An 18,513-nucleotide genomic window follows, 5' to 3' on the forward strand; every position below is an offset into this window, starting at 1 on the left:
TAAATGTTGCTACCTCCTCAGAACATTCATTCCACACACAAACCACCCTCTGTGTAAAGAAAACCCTCTCTCCTCTCACCTTAAAAATGTGCCCCCTAGTCTTGAAATCTCCCATCTGAGGGAAAAGACAGCCACCATTAGAAGACACCTACCATTAACCCATCATGATTTTATAAACCTCTATAAGGTGTGATGGTGAAGAAGGATCACTCCCATTATTTCAGAAAATAATTTAATTAAATAATTAACTTTTGTTAGTCTATTTAATGGATGTTATATTTGGGCTCAAATTCAACCAGATGGTTTGTGAGCCAAACCTTTACTTGAACTTATGTTATTTATTTTGATTCGAAGTTTGCTTGATGTAATTTTCAATCCCATGGAGTAACACAGTGTAATCTGAGACACTGTGGGGTAGTCTACCAAGCCCTCAGAGGGAGGATTGGAGGTGGGGGGGAGGTAAGGGTGGGTGGAATGAATGAAGTTAGTTATAAGTGTGACAGGCTAGTTGGTGGGTATGCCCCCCCACCTTCAGGTGCCTCTCCCAGGGGCAAGTGGAGTCTTGCCTGTAACTGGGCAACTCATCACCAACAGGTCACCTTTACCCAGAGTCAAAGGAGATCCCATGTTGTATTAACATGTCAGTGAACCCAGGGAGTTGGCTGCACAGTGGGAGGTCAGACAGGAATGAGAATTCAGGGTTTCGGATCATTTACACAGGTATAGTGATGCTAATGTGTTCCAGTGACAGAGAGCTGCTGGGACCAAGGGGGCACTTGGAGGATGCTGGGGCTGTTGACAGCTCCATGCGTGGTCCTCCCCACCTACCCCTCCACGATGCCCTCAGCAGCACTGGCACTGCAGACCCAGAGAAAGCAGCCAGTCTCATTGACAATGAGGTGGTCTGATTTCAGTTCCCACCTTCTGACACAGCCCACTGGCTCTCATCGAAGGCAGGGGAGTGATTGTCTGCCTTCCGGGAGGTTGAACTGAAAATGATCCCAATGGTCAACAATCTTCAACTCTTATATGTTGGACATTCAGAGTTGTTCTTGTGATGGCATTAGCCTGGACAAAGCAGCCCCTTCCCCAACATCTTCAGAATTCACTCCCTCTACCACCGATACACCAAGCATGTACCATTTACAACACACACTGCAGTAACTCACCAAAATTCCTCCCACAGCACCTTCCAAACCGTCCATCACTCCCACCGCAAAGGACAATAGACACAGAGGCCCACCATTGCTTGAGCCACACACCATCCTGACTTGAGATTATGCCACCGTTCCTTCACTGTCACTGGTCCAAGTTCTGGAACTTCCCCTTTATCAGTCTGTACACCATGCAGCATTTTAAAAAGGGCAATTAGCGATGGGTGACACAAATGCTAACTCAGCCAGTGCTGCCTCCATCCCATGAGCAAATTTGAAAAAAAAAGTTCATTGATAAGAGCAACAGAGACTGGGAAACTCAAACCAGTTCATAATCTTTCCATGTTGTTGTAGTGTTTACCATGAGGAAATTACAATAGCAATCTGCGTTTAAATAGCGCCTTCAATGTCGTGAGGTATCCTAAGGTGGTTCCTAAGTAGTAGTATAAAATAAAGTTTGACACCGAGCCTCATAAAGAAATTCATGGCAGATGCTAAGTCAAAGCCTGCCCTAAAGAAGGAAGACGAGGCAGAGAGATTTAGAGAAGAAATTCCAGACCTTGGTAGCTCATCGGTTGAAAGTGAAATGGTGAGTGATAAAAATCAGTGATGTTCACTGGGGTCAGAATTGGAGCAGTGCTGATATTACAGAGGGTTGTAGGGCTGGAGGTGGCACAGCAGTTAGCACTGCTGCCTCACAGCGCCAGAGACCCGGGTTCAATTCCCGCCTCAGGCAACTGTCCGTGTGGAGATTGCACATTCTCCCCGTGTCTGCGTGGGTTTCCTCCGGGTGCTCCGGTTTCCTCCCACAGTCCAAAAATGTGCCGGTTAGGTGAATTGACCATGCTAAATTGCCCATAGTGTGTTAGGTGAAGGGGTAAATGTAGGGTAAATGTAGGGGAATGGATCTGGGTGGGTTGCTCTTCGGAAGGCCAGTGTGGACTTGTTGGGCCGAAGGGCCTGTTTCCACACTGTAAGTAATCTAATCTAATCACAACGCAGAGATCGGGAGAGGTGAAGCAGGTTTGGAAGTCTGGAACCTACTGGGGAAAAGCAACTTGAGAGAGATATTATTCTTTGCCTGGACAGTTTAAATCTTGTGGATTGGAATACAGAACATGCAGAATTCTCAAATCCATGGAGATTTCCAATTAACCTACCCTGATGGAGTATAGCCAGGTTCAAGACTGACATTAATCCTGTGTGCACAAAAGACTTCGTTGGGTTACCTGATACGGAATATAAGTAGCCTACGGGCCTCTTAAAACTAATGACCGTAAAATTTATCTGCCCAAAGAGGGGAGTGGGGATTTGAGAAAAAAGGATATTCTGTTCTCCAGTGTGCAAACAGTAATCCCATGTGATGGTTACACCATAAATGCTAATGAATTATATCAGGTTCACATCATTTTAGAGACTTCTGTAAGTGAAATTTAAGCTTGACCTGAATCAGTGGCGCTGACAAGTTTAAATCAACTCCATTACTCTTCAGTCTCTTACATACTAGTGTACGGCAGGCAATAGATTTCACCTGGAAACTTCGCTAAGAGAAGGGTTGAGATGGTTAAACAGACCAGGCTGATGAAGTGAGGTCATCCTGAAGATACACTTCCATTTTTAACAGCTCAGAAATAACCACGACTGAGACACAAACATCAAATCTCCTCATGTTAAATTCTCTGAGTAAAGCAAACTGAGCTGTAAAACTGTTTCATAGAATTACTACAGAATGGAAGCAGGCCATTCAGCCCATTGAGTCCACACTGACCCTATGATGAGCATCCCACCCAGTCCCACTCCCCACCCTATCCCTGTAACCCTGCATTTCCCAGGGCTAATTCCACCTAGCCTGCAGATCCCAGGGCAATACAGGCAGTTTCCCAAGGCCAATCCACCTAATCTGAGTATCTTTGGACTGCAGGAGGAAACCAGAGTACCCAGAAGAAACCCATGCAGACACGAGGAAAATGTGCAAATACTCGCTCAAGGCTGGGATCGAACCCAGTTCCCTGGTGATGTGAGGCAGCTGTGCTAACCACTGAGCTACTGTTTATGTTGAACTAGCTGATCTTCCCTAGTTGCATGTTTCCAGGTTTGGTTTACAAGCTATAAATGTTACACCATCACTTTGGGGGGAATGGTGGCATAGTGGTAATGCCACTGGACAAGTAACTTAGAAACCTAGCCTGATGTTTTGGGATATGGGTTCCAACCCGACTTCAGCAGATTGATCTAAATTTAGAATGTAAAAGCTCGCCTACCATTGCTGATTGTTGTAAAATCCCATCTGGTTCATTAAACTCCTTTACAGAAGGAAGTCTGTCATCCTTATCTGGTCTGACCTACATGAGACCCAAAGCTACAGCAAAGTCGGTGACCCTTAGCTGGGGATTAATTAGGGATGGGCAATAATTGCTGACCTAGCCAGTGACACACACATCCCATGAATGAATAAAGAAAAATAACTGACACTCATCGAATCTGTCGATCATGGGATTTCTTACTGAGATTGAGTGTCACTTGAGATTTGACTGAAAAAGTCGTGCACACCCATCCGCAGAGATAATTGTGGCTCTTTTTACAAAGATTACCCATCAATCCTCACACACATCCTACTTTGGTATATTGACAAATCATAAACAAAAGTTTTCAATGAGTGTGTTACTCCTCCCAAATCTTTGGTGTGAATGTTGTAAAAGTTGTGAGTATAATGTCAGACCTCAGAAATGTTAAATTATAAACCACCAAGGCTCTCTCAACCTCAGCTGCCATCTTGGATGGAGTCACGCAGATTGTGTTGCCATGGTTACTACTATGAAGGATTGGAGTTCCACTGCTATCCTGGCCTTCCCCAAATTTAGTGCTGCCTGAGCTGGTCAGAGCCTGGTCACTCAAGCACTGTGCTTCATCAGGATCTATTTTAGATTAGATTCCCTACAGTGTGGAAACAGATCCTTCAGCCTGACAAGTCCACACTGACCCGCCGAAGAGTAACCCACTCAGACCCATTCCCCTAACACTAAGGGTAATTTAGCATGGCCAATTCACCTGACTTGCACATCTTTGGATTATGGGAGGAAACCGGAGCACCCGGAGGAAACCCACGCGGACACTGGTAGAATGTGCAAACTCCACGCAGTCAACCGAGGCAGGAATTGAAACCAGGTCCCTAGTGCTGTGAGGCAGCAGTGCTAACCACTGAGCCACCGTGCCGCCCTGCCTCTTCCTCAGAGTCCGGATGCGTTTGCGCGCATGAGTATTCAATGTGCAGTCCCAAATATGTATTCCAGAATCACTGCCCCATCGCCCTGATTTTAAAGAAGCTGTTGGGAAGAGAACTGTCATTCAAAATGGAACACCCCCCAGAAACCTGTTTCATTCACTAACTCCACAAACCAAAGGTCAAAGGTTAGTGAATGAGACTCTCTTTGTTGAGTCAGAATGCACAACTGTTAAGATTTTTGAAAAGTTTATTGCAAACCACTTTCAGATGCAGTAAGCTCGACTTAATTAAAATAACTGTTGGTAAATTTGAACCAAATCTCTTGATCTTTAAGAGTTTGAATCTTGATTTAAGGGATGATGGGGTTTGAATTGACTGTTGTAACGGTGAAGGGCATGCTTAATTTAATTGATTAAGACTACAAGATGGTTATTATCTTGAGGTGGTGATCGTCTAGTGGTATTTTTGCCAAACTATTAGTCCAAAGACACTGGTAATGTTCTGGGAACCGAGTTCAAATCCTAACACAGCAAATGGTGGAATTTAAATTTAATTTTAAAAATCTGCAATTAGTAGTCTAATGACGACCACAAAACTATTGTTGATTGTTGGGAAAAACCCATCTAGTTCACTAATGTCATTTAGGGAAGGAAACTGTCATCCTTACCTGGTCTGGCCTACATGTGACTCCAGACCCACAGCAATGTGGTTGACATTTAACTGCCCTCTGGGCAATCAGGGATGGGCAATACATTCTGGCCTAGCCAGCAATACCTTCATCCTGTGAAGGAATTAAAAACAAACTACAGTAAACAGACACTGAGGTGTAAATGCGATCAGACATTTCCTTCAATACCTTGTTAAAAGGTGTGACTCCTGATTAAAAGGATTTTCCAATTATTTAAATTGTCTTCTTTTCCTTTTCAATGTCCATTTTTACAAAAATTATGGCATTAATCTACACTTGAAAGTGTGACAGAAATCTTGCAGCTTTCATATCCAGATTATACTCAGCTTTTCTGTAAAATACCCACTTTCAGTTGGATGTTGTCTGTCGCACTTTTCTCGTGATGATGCTGTTCACTAATTGGTGACCATTTTACTTTGAGCCAATCAGAAGAGACTGAGTATAGAAAATGCCAGTCAGAAACAAGGGTAAGAGTAATCCCATCGCTATGAGTCTGGAGTTACTTGTAAGACCAGGTAAGCGCTGCAGTTTCCTTCCCCAAAGGACATGAGTGAACCAGATGGGATTTTACAACTATTAACTGTGCATATGTGGTCACCGTCAGACTTGCTATTAATTCCACATTTTTAAAAACTGAATTTAAGTTTCATCATCTGCCGCAGTGGTACACAAACTCTTGTCTCAGAGTGTTCACCCAGTGTGCTAGTTTACAAATCCAGTAATATTATTGCCATCACCAGTGTAATACTGAGGGAATACTGTCTTTTGATGCCCTTTGGATGTACATTGTCCCCCATCACAATCTCAAAGAGGAATTCTCCATGGAACCCTGGCCAATTGTCATCCCTTGACCAAGGGTGGGATGGTGGCTCAGTGCCAGGGACCTCACAGTGCCAGGGACCCAGGATCAATTCCATCCTCGGGCAACTGTATGGAGTTTGTATGTTCTCCCTATGTCTGCGTGGGTTTCCTCCCACAGTCCAAAGCCATGCAGGTTAGGTAGATTGGTAATACTAAATTTCCCATAGTGTCCAGGGATGTGCAGGCTAGGTGGGCTAGCTATGGGAAATGCAGGGATAGGTTAGCAGGGCAGATCTGGGTGGAATACTCTGTGAAGGGCTGGTGTGAACTTGATGGGCCAAATGGCCTGCTTCCACACTTGTAGGAATTCTCTGAAGATTGTGAAAACAGGAGATCTGGCCATGATGGCACTGATGTTTGTGGGAGCTTGCTGTGCATACATTTGCTGCATTTCCTACATTACTATAGAGTTCAGAAAGGTGTCAGTAAAGTGCACTGGCAGGGTAGAAGGTGGTGAATGGTGCTATATCCAATGGAAGTTCTCTCTATGACACTCACACACACACACTCTCTCACACACACACACGCGTGCGTGAGCACGCACACTCTCACACACATACACACACCTTCCTGTTCTTAGCCAATGCTCAGAGACAGACATTCACCAGCAGAGGCTGCTGGGTTAGCGTGAGGTCACATGACATCAGTTTAACCCCAGGTGCTGTATGATGTGGGCGGCGTTGAGTGGGTGATTGGCTGGTCAGCCCTTGAACCTGTTTAACCATTCATTTTGATCTTTTAGGATTTGTATCTGAACTCTGTTTATTTGCTTTGGCTCTTTAATGGCACCATTTACAAGATGCACTGCAGCAATTATTACAGCCCCTTAGACTGCACCTTCCAAACCCATGTTCTCTGTCAGTCTGAAGGACAAGGGCAGCAGATACATGAGAACACTTCCACCTGCAAGTTCCCCTTCGAACCACACACTATCCTAACTTCAAAGTATATTGCTGTTCCCTCACAGGCTAAAATCCGGCACCCTGTTCTTAATGGCACTGTGGGTGTACCCACAGTACATGGTCTACAGTGGTTCAAGAAGGCAGTTCATCACCACCTTTTCAAAGGTAAGGGACAGCCAGGTGTGTGTGGTGCGTGTTTATGTGGTGGGGGTGGGGTGGGGTGGGGTGGGTTGCTTCTCGACATCAGCTCAGCTCCAGTTTGCAAGTTCAGCCCTGTGTTCAGGATTCCCTCATCAGGCAAAATAATGCACACCAACCCTACCAAACTCTTGTACGGGGGGGGGGGGGCTCCGCTATTTACAAACATCATATTTGCAAACGTAATCTCATACAAGGATGGAACTTTAAAGGTCCGACATATGAGCAATTCCTTTATTTATGAACGAGTTTATCATATTGTCCTGCATTGTCTTCCAACTTGCGTACAAATCCGGGACCTGCCCGTATCTTCACAACCCTTTAACCCACCATAACAAATCTTCTGTTCTCGTGGGATGACCAGGGCAGCCTGTGGACCAGCTCAACTTGTGAAGCTGCTGGAATCCTAGGAATCTATTTGTGCCTAAGAGCTCAGCTTGTCCTCCCCAGATCTGTGGGGAGGACATTCTGAGGACATTCTGTGTTGGACATGAGTTGGATTCAGCTCCTTCAACAACACTTCAACCTGCAAGAGAGCCCAACACAATGTAAAACGTAAGTTGAAAATTTCCATACCTTGATCATCAAATGCATGTGTTAACTCATGGCCCATAACCACTCCAATTCCTCCAAAATTTAGAGCCCTAATAATAGAGAAATAAGTCTCATTAGACGGTGCAATCATTGCTCAGGGTCACTGACACCCCCCCCAGCTTATGGCCAGTTTGTAAATGCCCCCATGGAAGCACGTTTTCTGGCGATCAAAAAACACCCAAGGGTCAACAGAGTGGGAGCTCAGATATTTATCCCTATAGAGTTCATCCATAATCCCAATAATTAAAGTCACAGCTTTATCCTTATGTTCACAAAAAGAACAGCAAGAAAGATGGGTTTTTCGAGCAGTCCCCGAGAGCACTAAATTATACAAGAGGTCTAAACAATTTCAATTAACACCAAGATGGAAGTCGTGCCAAGCAGGTTGATGTGCCCAGCGATATCAAATTCATCACACCTGGGCCAGCGTGGCTCCTGCTCCAGGATTCACCCGATGTTCTTGTGAGTGGAAGGAATCAGTTCAAACATTTTGTTGAACAAAGATAGGTTTCTGAATGGAATAAAGTCATCAACGCAAGGAGTGCATTTTACAAACTTAATGGGCATCTCCAGTGTTCAAAGTCAAATAACTAAGGGGTTGTTGTTAAAATAGACTACACAAGTTTAACTTTCTCCTTTAGTAGGATAGATGGGTTTGTGATTTGTGCAGATGCAGGAGTACACTCCAAACGCTGTAATCTATCGGGCAGTAGATCATGCGGGTGGGATTAAGTTGCATAGCTACTTTCCAGCCAGCACTGGAGGTGGGGGTGGGGGTGGTGGGACATGACTAAAGGACATTACTGAACTGGTCTGTGATCTGTCATCAGACATGGGGAGACCAGCATAAAGGGACCCAGTGATGACCAGCAATCCCTCCTTCACTATGTAATATTGGGTTGGAGAATATGCAACCTGTCCTGAGAAGCCTTGTAACAGAGACTGAAGCCTCTAAGTCCTGCCCCTGACTTCAATGTGTTTTGGCTGAAATCCCATGTGCTTTTTTCACAAAGTCTGTGGTCAGGTCCCAGGACACCTTCCCAACTTGGGAATGAAACCTTAATAAAGATTGATGTCCAAGGGAAGTTGTGTTCTTTAAAATCTGAGCCCCTGTACTTTCTGTCCTCTTGAGAATTGACCTTGCAGTCCCCTCAGCCTTTTAAAAGCAGTCAGCTGCTTTATTTCCTGTGACTTTGTTTTAATTAGTTCCACACAAATACTCCACATTAATAGCAAGTGCTGGTCTAATTGCACCGATTACCACATCATATGTTGAAGCTCCAGGTTTGATGGACCCACCTAATGAGTGGTTTATGAACTGGCCCATCTTCAATGCCATCACTTTTAGTCAGCACACTCACTTAAAGTGACTTCTTGATCAGAAACCGCCATTTATCGTGAGACTTTAGGAAAAACAAGTTTACCAGTCATTTGAAGCTCAGTTAGGTGAAAGTGCATACTGCAGCTGCTGCAGATTACAGCCAATATTAGAGTCGTGCTGGAAAACGTCAGGCAGAATCCGAGCAGCATTCCTGATGAAGGGCCTTTGCCTGAAACATCGATTTTCCTGCTCCTCGGATGCTGCCTGACCTGTTGTGCTTTTCTAGCACCACTCTAATCTTGAGTTGAAGCTCAGTGCCCAGTTGTGAACCCTTCCCTTTGACAATCACACAGTAGGACCCAGCCCCATAAAACAGAAAGGACTGCTTTGATGAGATTCTCTCAGCCCTGGGGTTGCGACTTCTCCAGAACCACACACAGCTCTGTTCAGGGGCTTCACTTCCACACTGTACAAGCTCAAAATCGGACCCGTGTACCTTTATTCCACACACCATGTGACACAGGATCCTGTTTTTGCCCTTCAGCCAGGCAAACAGAGCATCCCTGAATCTTCCTCTTCTCTCCTGGAGACCTGAATTCATATCATATTTTATCAGTGACTTGGAGACAGTAAGGACTGCAGATGTTTGAAGAGGTTTGCAGCACAGATGGGTGGTTTGGGGCTTTCTGCTCTATGAGAAGGCTCCTCCAATCCATTTCCCTTCACCGTCTCAACATAGCCATCTACCCCTTCCTCCCTCATTCTTACAGTTTCTCTTTAAATGGGTCTATTCATTTCCACTTCATCAAGTGGGTCTGTGAGTCACTTATCACCACAATCCACTCGATCTAACACCTCAGACTTACTTCGGATAATCCCTGGTGTAGAATGGAGCCTGCAGTATTCCAGCTGGGAATACAATTTCATTCTTTGTCGGGGAGTAGTAAGCATTAACTGTGGGAGGGGTCATACTCCACCTGATGGGGGAAAAACCATGATTAATATCAAATAATTGCTCAGTAAGACAGAACTTAAACATTGCTAAAAGGAGACAAGGAGCTGAAATTTCTCATCTTCTGCTCATCAGGACTGAGATGCAAGAACAATAATTTTGGAGTACAACCATTTATCCACATATCTCCATGTTAACCCTAGTCCAATCAATTAGCTCCTTTCCCTCATGCTGTAGAAATTGTTAGTTCCTTTCTGATATCAGTTTTCTTGCATCCTAATCCCAATAAGTGCAAGTTAAAGTCACTTCTAAAGTAATATCACGGGAAAGTCAAATTCAAAATCACCACCAGAAATGCAGATTGATGCATAAATGTAAAGGAAAGGCCTTTTCTGGGTGTGAGTTTCTGGTTATGGTTACGGCCCATGTCCCGAGAAAAGAGAGGGAGAGACTGATGTCAAGTTGATGAACACTGAAACTGTTAAATACACGTCACGGGTGTTGTCCGCATTAATTCTGTGCAGCCACTAGAGGGAGCAGCGAACACAGTGTAAAAGGCAGCGACGTTAAAAATCACACAACACCAGGTTATAGTCCAACAGGTTTATTTAGAAGCACTAGCTTTTGGAGCACCGCTCCACAACCACCTGAAGGAGCAGCACTCCGAAAGCTAGTGCTTCCTAATAAACCTCTTGGACTATAACCTGGTGTTGTGTGATTTTTAACTTTGTACACCCCAGTTCAACACCGGCTCCTCCACATCATGAAAGGCAGCAGGTTCTGTAGGCTCAGTTTGAACAAGGAGTCCCTTGTAGAATTTGCCCTCCCTGTTAAACCCGACTCCTATCGTCAGCCTGCTGAAACCCAACATACAGATTTCTGTAGTCCAGTATAGATTCAGCCAGTAACATTTACTCCAAGACAACGTAGCTGAATTCAAGTAGAACCTTTTGCATATGCAGAATGTTCCCAAGTGCTTTCCAGGCAATTAAGTACATTTTGAAATAAAGGCCCTAATGATTATGATGTGGCATCCAATTTGTGCACATTAGCAGCCTGTGAATTGTGATACTGTATTTTTCACTGGCACTGATTGAGGGATTAAAATTTTATCAGGGTACAGTGTGTAAACTCCCTTGTCCCCCACTTTGATCTTGTGTATCTATCTGAAAGAGGAAACAGGGTCCTCCTTTATTGTCACATCTGAAAGATAACACCTTTGACAGTGTAGTACTCCCTCAGCACGAACCGACAATCTCTGACTTGAGCTGAGAACACTGCCTGCTGACAGCAAATCCCTGCAGATTTTCCTCGCTCTCCAAACAGGCAGCTTGTACTGTTGATGGTACAGAACAGGTAGCAAGCACGGGGACTTCTGTTGAGGATTGACCCTTTTGGTGACCACAAGGCTAGCCTTCATGAGGGAGGCCATGTTTGAACTCTAACCTTCCCTTAGCTGTAAGCGGCTTGTACAATAACTGGAGATGGCGTGGGGGTGAGGGTGGGGGTGAGGACACACTGTCCCTGGGGAGGGTAACTGAACGCACTTGTTGCTCTGCACAATCCCTCCAATGCTCCCCCCCCCAGCTTCAGATTGTACATGAGGTGTAGTTGCTCTGACATCAAGCACTAACCAGTGACAACAGACAATAGGTGCAGGTGTAGGCCATTCTGCCCTTCGAGCCAGCACCACCATTCATTATGACCATGGCTGATCATCCTCAATCAGTATCCTGTTCCTGCCTTATCTCCATAACCCTTGATTCCACTATCCTGAAGAGCTCTATCCAACTCTTTCTTGAAAGTATCCAGAGACTTGGCCTCCACAGCCTTCTGGGGCAGAGCATTCCATACACCCACCACTCTCTGGGTGAAGACGTTTCTCCTCAACTCTGTTCTAAGTGGCCTACCCCTTATCTTTAAACTGTGTCCTCTGGTTCGGGACTCACCCATCAGCGGAAACATGCTTCCTGCCTCCAGAATGTCCAATCCTTTAATAATCTTATACGTCTCAAATAAGATCCCCTCTCAGTCTTCTAAACTCAAGGGTATACAAGCCCAGTCGTTCCAACCTTTCAGCGTAAGATAGTCCCGCCATTCCAGGAATTGACCTTGTGAACTTATGCTGCACTCCCTCAATAGCCAGAATGTCTTTCCTCAAATTTGGAGACCAAAACTGCGCACAATATTCCAGGTGCGGTCTCACCAGGGCCCTGTACAGCTGCAGAAGGACCTCTTTGCTTCTATACACAATTCCTCTTGTTATGAAGGCTAGCATGCTATTAGCTTTCTTTACTGCCTGCTGTACCTGCATGCTTGCTTTCATTGACTGATGTACAAGAACACCTAGATCTTGTTGTACTGCCCCTTTACCTAGCTTGACTCCATTTAGGTAGTAATCTGCCTTTCTGTTCTTGCCACCAAAGTGGATAACCACACATTTATCCACATTAAACTGCATCTGCCATGCATCCGTCCACTCACCTAGCCTGTCCAGGTCACCCTGTATTCTCCTAACATCCTCCTCACATTTCACCCTGTCACCCAGTTTTGTATCATCAGCAAATTTGCTAATATTACCTTTAATACCTTCATCTATATCATTAATGTACATTGTAAAAAGCTGCGGTCCCAGCACTGATCCCTGCGGCACACCACTGGTCACCGCCTGCCATTCCGAAAGGGAGCCGTTTATCACTACTCTTTGTTTCCTGTCAGCCAACCAATTTTCAGTCCATGTCAGTATTTTGCCCCTAAATACCATGTGCCCTAATTTTGCTCACTAACCTCCTATGTGGGACTTTATCAAAGCCTTTCTGAAAGTCCAGGTACACTACATCCACTGGATCTCCCTTGTCCATCTTCAGAGTTACATCCTCACAGAATTGTGGAAGATTAGTCAAGCATGATTTCCCCTTCATAAATCCATGCTGACTCTCACCTATCCTGTTACTGCTATCCAGATGTGTCGTAATTTCGTCCTTTATAATTGACTCCAGCATTTTTCCCACCACTGAGGTCAGACTAACTGGTCTATAATTCCTTGCTTTCTCTCTCCCTTCTTTCTTAAAAGGTGGGACAACATTAGCCACCCTCCAATCCGCAGGAACTGATCCTGAATCTATAGAACATTGGAAAATGATCACCAACGCATCCACGATTTCTCGAGCCACCTCCTTCAGTACCCTGGGATGTAGACCATCAGGCCCCGGGGACTTATCAACCTTCAGACCTAACAGTCTCTCCAACACCAATTCCTGCCTAATATAAATTCCCTTCAGTTCAGGTCCTTCAGCCACTATTACATCTGGGAGATTAGATCTGTCTTCACTGGGGAAGACACGAGCAAAGTACCAATTCAACTCTTCTGCCATTTCTTTGTTCCCCATAATAAATTCACCCGTTTCTGTCTTCAAGGGGCCAATTTTAGTCTTAACCATTTTGTTCTTTTCACATACCTAAAAAAAGCCTTTACTATCCTGCTTTATATTTTTGGCCAGTTAACCTTCGTACCTTATTTTTTCTTTGCATATTTCCTTTTTAATTATCCTCTGTTCTTTAAAAGCTTCCCAGTCCTCCGATTTCCCACTTATCTTTGCTATGTTATACTTTTTCCCTTTTGTCTTTATATGGTCCTTAACTTCCCTCGTCAACCACGGCCACCCCTGCCTCCCCTTAGGATCTTTCTTCCTTTTTGGAATGGACTGATCCTGCATCTTCTGCATTATACCCAGAAATACCTGCCATTGTTGCTCTACTGCCATCCTTGCTAGGGGATTGCACCATTGAACTTTGGCCAACTCCTCCCTCATAGCTCCATAGTTCCCTTTGTTCAACTGAAATATTGTCACTTCCGATTGTACCCTCTCCCTTTCAAACTGCAGGTTAAAGCTTATTGTATTGTGGTCACTACCTCCTAATGGCTCCTTCACTTCGAGGTCCCTGATCAAATCCGGTTCGTTGTACAACACCAGATCCAGAATTGCCTTCTCCCTGGTAGGTTCCAGTACAAGCTGTTCTAAGAATCCATCTCGGATGCACTCCACAAACTCCCTTTCTTGGGGTCCAGTACCATCCTGATTCTCCCAGTCTACCTACATGTTGAAATCCCCCATAACAACAGTAGTGACATCTTTGCGACAGGCCAATTTCAGCTCCTGATTCAACTTACACACTACATCCAGGCTACTGTTTGGGGGCCTGTAGATAACTCCCATTAGGATCTTTCTACCTTTAGAATTTCTCAGCCCTATCCATACTGACTCTACAACCCCTGATTCTAGGTCCTCTCGCGCAAGAGACTGAATATCATTCCTTACCAACAGGGCTACCCCACCCCGTCTGCCGGTCAGTCTGTCCTTACGATAGCACGTATAGCCTTGAATATTCATTTCCCAGGCCCTGTCCACTTGAAGCCACGTCTCCGTTATCCCCACAACATTGCAACTGCCAATTTCCAAATGAGCCTCAAGCTCATCCACCTTATCTCTAATGCTTCGTGCATTCATATATAATATTTTTAATTTGTTACTCCCCTCACCCTTCCTATCAATCCCTATTTCATTTGACCTTACAGAATGATCCTTTTTTGAGTTTTCTGCTCCATTGATATAGTTGTCTTTCTTGACTTCTCTTGTTCTAACTTTCCCTTTAACTTCCTTCTTAAACTTCCATTTCCCCCCCCTTCCCTCCCCCCCCGCCCCCGCAGTGGCAAACCTACCTGCCAGAATGCTGGTCCCCCACCTATTAAGGTGCAACCCATCCCTCTTGTATAATTTATCCTTACTACTGAACATACCCCAGTGATCCAAGAATTTAAATCCTTGCTTCCTGCACCAGTTCCCCAGCCACACGTTCAAGTCCATTATCTCCCTGTTCCTGTCCTCTCCAGCCCGAGGAACTGGAAGCAAACCAGAGATAACCACCCTGGACGTCCTGCTTTTCAGCCTTCTTCCGAGTTTTCTGAAGTCCCGCGTTAGGCTGCAGGTTAGGGCCAGGTGGTCCTGTCCTTGCACTCAGTACTGGGCCAGCCCTCATTGGCTGATCCCCCACCAACCGGGAGGTGCAGGTGGCTGTAACCGGTGGTAACAAAACCCCGCCATGCCAACATGGACGTGTCGGGCCGAAGGGCCTGTTTCTGAGCTGTAATGGGCTCCAAAACAGCAGAGGAGGCCTCAGGATTGGGCTGGGAAGAGAGGATTGCTTCGGAGAGCTGCAGCGGTTGTGGATTACTCACTGATCCTTGTTGGGAGGTTTCCGTAGCTGATCGGCTGTCACTCGAGCAGAGAAGTTATAGAACTGGAGAACGTTCTGGAAGTAGAGGTCAGGAACCACTTCGTACTGCGTGAAAACAAACAATACTCAGTCAGCAAGTACTCAAAGCCCCAACCCCCCCCACCGAAACGATTCTTCATGACCAGGAACCAACATCCCTTTCCACCTTAATTTGGGAATGTGAGATCAGACCGATTTACCCCAGATGGAGACAGTGTTGGATTATGGCTCATGGCTGAGCTCTGCCATCTCTTAGTCAAAAGAATCTATTTACCTCCCTCTCGAGCTCCAAGTGGAATCACAGCCTTATTGTGAAGCGTCTCCCACTTTTTCAGAACCCTTTGAATTCCCTGATTTCACTCCTCATTGATCCAGATGAAATTCTAATGTTGCACCCCTCCCAATAATGGGGCACTTGTAGTACAGTGGTAGTGTCTGTAACTCTGGGCCAGGAGGCCTGGGTCCATGTCCTACTTGCTCCGGAAGTGTCCAATAACATCTTTGAACAGCTTGCTCAGCAAATCTCTGCCCCCAATCCCAGCAAAACTGCACCTTTTCCCCCCAATCCAATCTACCCCCTTTCCAATCGTTTTCCCTATTAAACACCCCCACCAGATTTCACCTTAACTTCTGAAGGGGAGGGAATGTGCAGGATTTGATTATACAGATTGACAATCTGAATTTTGGGTAGCGAGGACATCATTTCAATGTTTGCGACGACAGGAAGCTCTGAAATGTCCCGACAGTGGGAGGTATGGCAGTCGATCGGGGTTTGGGATTGGTCAGAGGGCCTCAGGTTCATGGATGCCCATTGGATGAGACAGGTACAGAAACACAGAAACCAAGAGCAGGATTGCATCCATTCGACCTGTCCAACCTGCCCCACAGTTAACATGATCACAGCTGAGTGTCCATCTCAATGCCATATTCTCACATTCTCCCCATACCCCTTTAAAATTAAAACAAAAGTATCAATCTCTTTCTTAAAGATATTCGGTGATGTGGCCTCCACAGCCTGTGGTAGCGAGTTCCCCAAGCTCACTATGCTTTGAGTGAAGACATTTTTCCCTCATCTCAGTCCTAAATGGTCTATCCTGTCTCCTGACTCTGTGTCCCATGATTCAGGACTCCTTAACCAGGGACTCCCCGCATCCAGTCTGTATAACCCTGTCAGAATTATAGATGTTTCAATCTGATTCCCTTTCATTCTTCTAAACTCCAGTGAATACAGGCCTAGTCGAATCAATCTCTCCTTATGGGGCAGTCCTGACATCCCTGGTATTAGCCTTGCGAACTTCTGCTGCACTCCCTCTACGGTCGGTATATCCTTTCTTAAGTGGCTGCCCTGTTAGCGACAAACCCATCCCAGTCTAACAAGCCCCTGCCTCATTTTTTGGCCCTTGTGTATTGGGGAAAGCAGGCAGGAGGAGGAAATGATGAAAGGACAGGAAGATTGGCCCTTTCCCCTTCCAGGGAGATCCCAATCCAAGAGTACGCTGAGCTGGACAGCCACTAACTATTAAAAGTGAGTTTTGGTGGGGGTGTGGGTAGGAGGAGAGGGGAGGGCACGCTGGGTAAAAGGCACCAAAGGCAATTTCCGGATAGGAAGCGTTCCGGTAATCCGGAATATGAGAGCTTCTGATGTCACAGCGAGTACGAGGAGCCCTCTTTGTTGAGGGGCAAGAACGGACAGAGACATGAACCTGAAACAGAGTAGAGGGCAGTGCCCTGAGAAACTGAACTTCTTGACAACATACCACATGTACCCAGAGGACACGATCAAAACCAGAAAGCTGCTCTGTGTGTCGCTACGGTTTCAGTGTGGAGATGTTCTGCTCCCTGACTCTGTAATTCTGCATTGAGTGAAGCCTTGGAGAAAGAGGAGGCCATTCTGTCTTACAGACCTTGACTGGAAGTGGGCTGGTACTGGCAGTCAAGTCCAGGCCTCTCTGCTGAATATCACAAGTACAAATCCAAACAGAGGGACAGGCACCAGTCCAAATTCCACTAGGCCTTACCTAGAAAAGCTGTCTATTTCTGTGTGTAATCAAGGTCAGTGCCCGAGTGCTGTATTTCAGGTTTGCAAAAAAAAAACCCTCAACTTCATTGCACGGTTCCAGCAATGCTCACAGCTGGGTGCTGTCCTTTAAACATTAACTACACACTCATTTGGCAGACCGCGCGGCCTTACTTTGACCTTGCGGTACAGATATCTGCATGGCACGGCCCACCAACACACAAAATTCACACAGCACTGGCCAGACACGACGGGACAGATGCAGAGGTTAGAACGCAAGGTTACAATCTCAGAATGAACATTCACGACCATGATAAGGGGACTTTTCTACATGCAGAGGGTTCTGAATCTTTGCTCCGTGGAAACTCGGCTGCTTGGTATATTCAGGATACAGATTTTGGGCATTACTGCGGAGATCAAATGAGATTGATCAATAAATCCAGTCGTGACCTTATCAAAGGGCAGTGCAGCCTTGAGGGTTCATACATAGCAGCTGCTGCGTAGTGATAAAGACAGATACAGGAATGTATAAATAATCTGTATATCTGTTTCACTGGATGTGTATCACTGTTACATTCTGGGAGTTTTTGACCAAATAGTTGAATGGCTTCCAACTATTTCTGAGATTGTTTATAACGAGATGAGAGCAATGTGCAAAGCTGATACTGCTCAAACATCCCTCCTTATGTGTGTGCTTCCCAGCTAACTCAGTGCTTTTGATCTGCTCTCCTGTCCGCCAGGAAATAGCGACTTACGTCACTGAAGAGTTTATCCAACTCCTTAGGATCCATGATGAACTTTGGGTAGCCAATCATGTCGTAGATTGAATCAGCCTAATTCAAGACAAAAGCACAGTGTTACTCAAGGAGCGGTGATGAAAATGGCATTCTGCAAACCGGTGACACCGGTGTAACCATATGAACACTAACCCCTCTCACTGTTCCTGACAGAGCTCGCTTACAGAGTCAAGTCTGTGAATCAATGTTTGAGGCACACATGGGGTTCCTCAACTGTTAACTGTGTGCATGAAGGTATGGGTTGGGGGGTGGTCATTATATCTGCTCATTGAGATATTTCAGGCTCATGTGATGCAGTGGTAGTGTTCCTATCTCTGGGCTGGAAAGTCTGGGTTCAAGTCCCGGTTGCCCTTGGAGGAGTGTTACAACATTTCTAAGTAGGTTTTCCAAATAAAAATAATAAGGCACTTTAATTAATATTTAACATTCGTCCACGCTTTGGATCTTGTACAGTCTCCTTTTAAGAGGCTATCACCAATTAATTTGTTTAATTAGTTTCCTGCAAACAAATATAATGAGACTATTCCTGTTT

At 45.3% G+C, this 18,513-nt stretch overlaps 1 protein-coding gene across 3 annotated transcripts in view; it reads right to left on the minus strand.

Annotated features, from left to right (window-relative positions):
• LOC122540197 (endothelin-converting enzyme 1-like) overlaps window positions 1-18,513 on the minus strand; it is a 334,937-nt gene that overhangs the window by 17,034 nt on the left and 299,390 nt on the right. For all 3 annotated transcript variants that reach the window (XM_043675566.2, XM_043675567.2, XM_043675564.2), the window contains 4 exons: window positions 17,940-18,017; window positions 15,130-15,233; window positions 9,808-9,918; window positions 7,603-7,670 (listed from right to left, as the gene is read on the minus strand). In XM_043675566.2, the coding sequence (XP_043531501.2) occupies window positions 7,603-7,670; window positions 9,808-9,918; window positions 15,130-15,233; window positions 17,940-18,017 (361 nt within the window). The remainder of the gene's footprint in view (window positions 1-7,602; window positions 7,671-9,807; window positions 9,919-15,129; window positions 15,234-17,939; window positions 18,018-18,513) is intronic.

The sequence above is a fragment of the Chiloscyllium plagiosum genome, unplaced genomic scaffold (assembly GCF_037043375.1).
Source record: "Chiloscyllium plagiosum isolate Xiang-an unplaced genomic scaffold, Cpla_swu_hap1 HiC_scaffold_37, whole genome shotgun sequence".
In the NCBI taxonomy this organism is placed as follows: Eukaryota; Metazoa; Chordata; class Chondrichthyes; order Orectolobiformes; family Hemiscylliidae; genus Chiloscyllium; species Chiloscyllium plagiosum.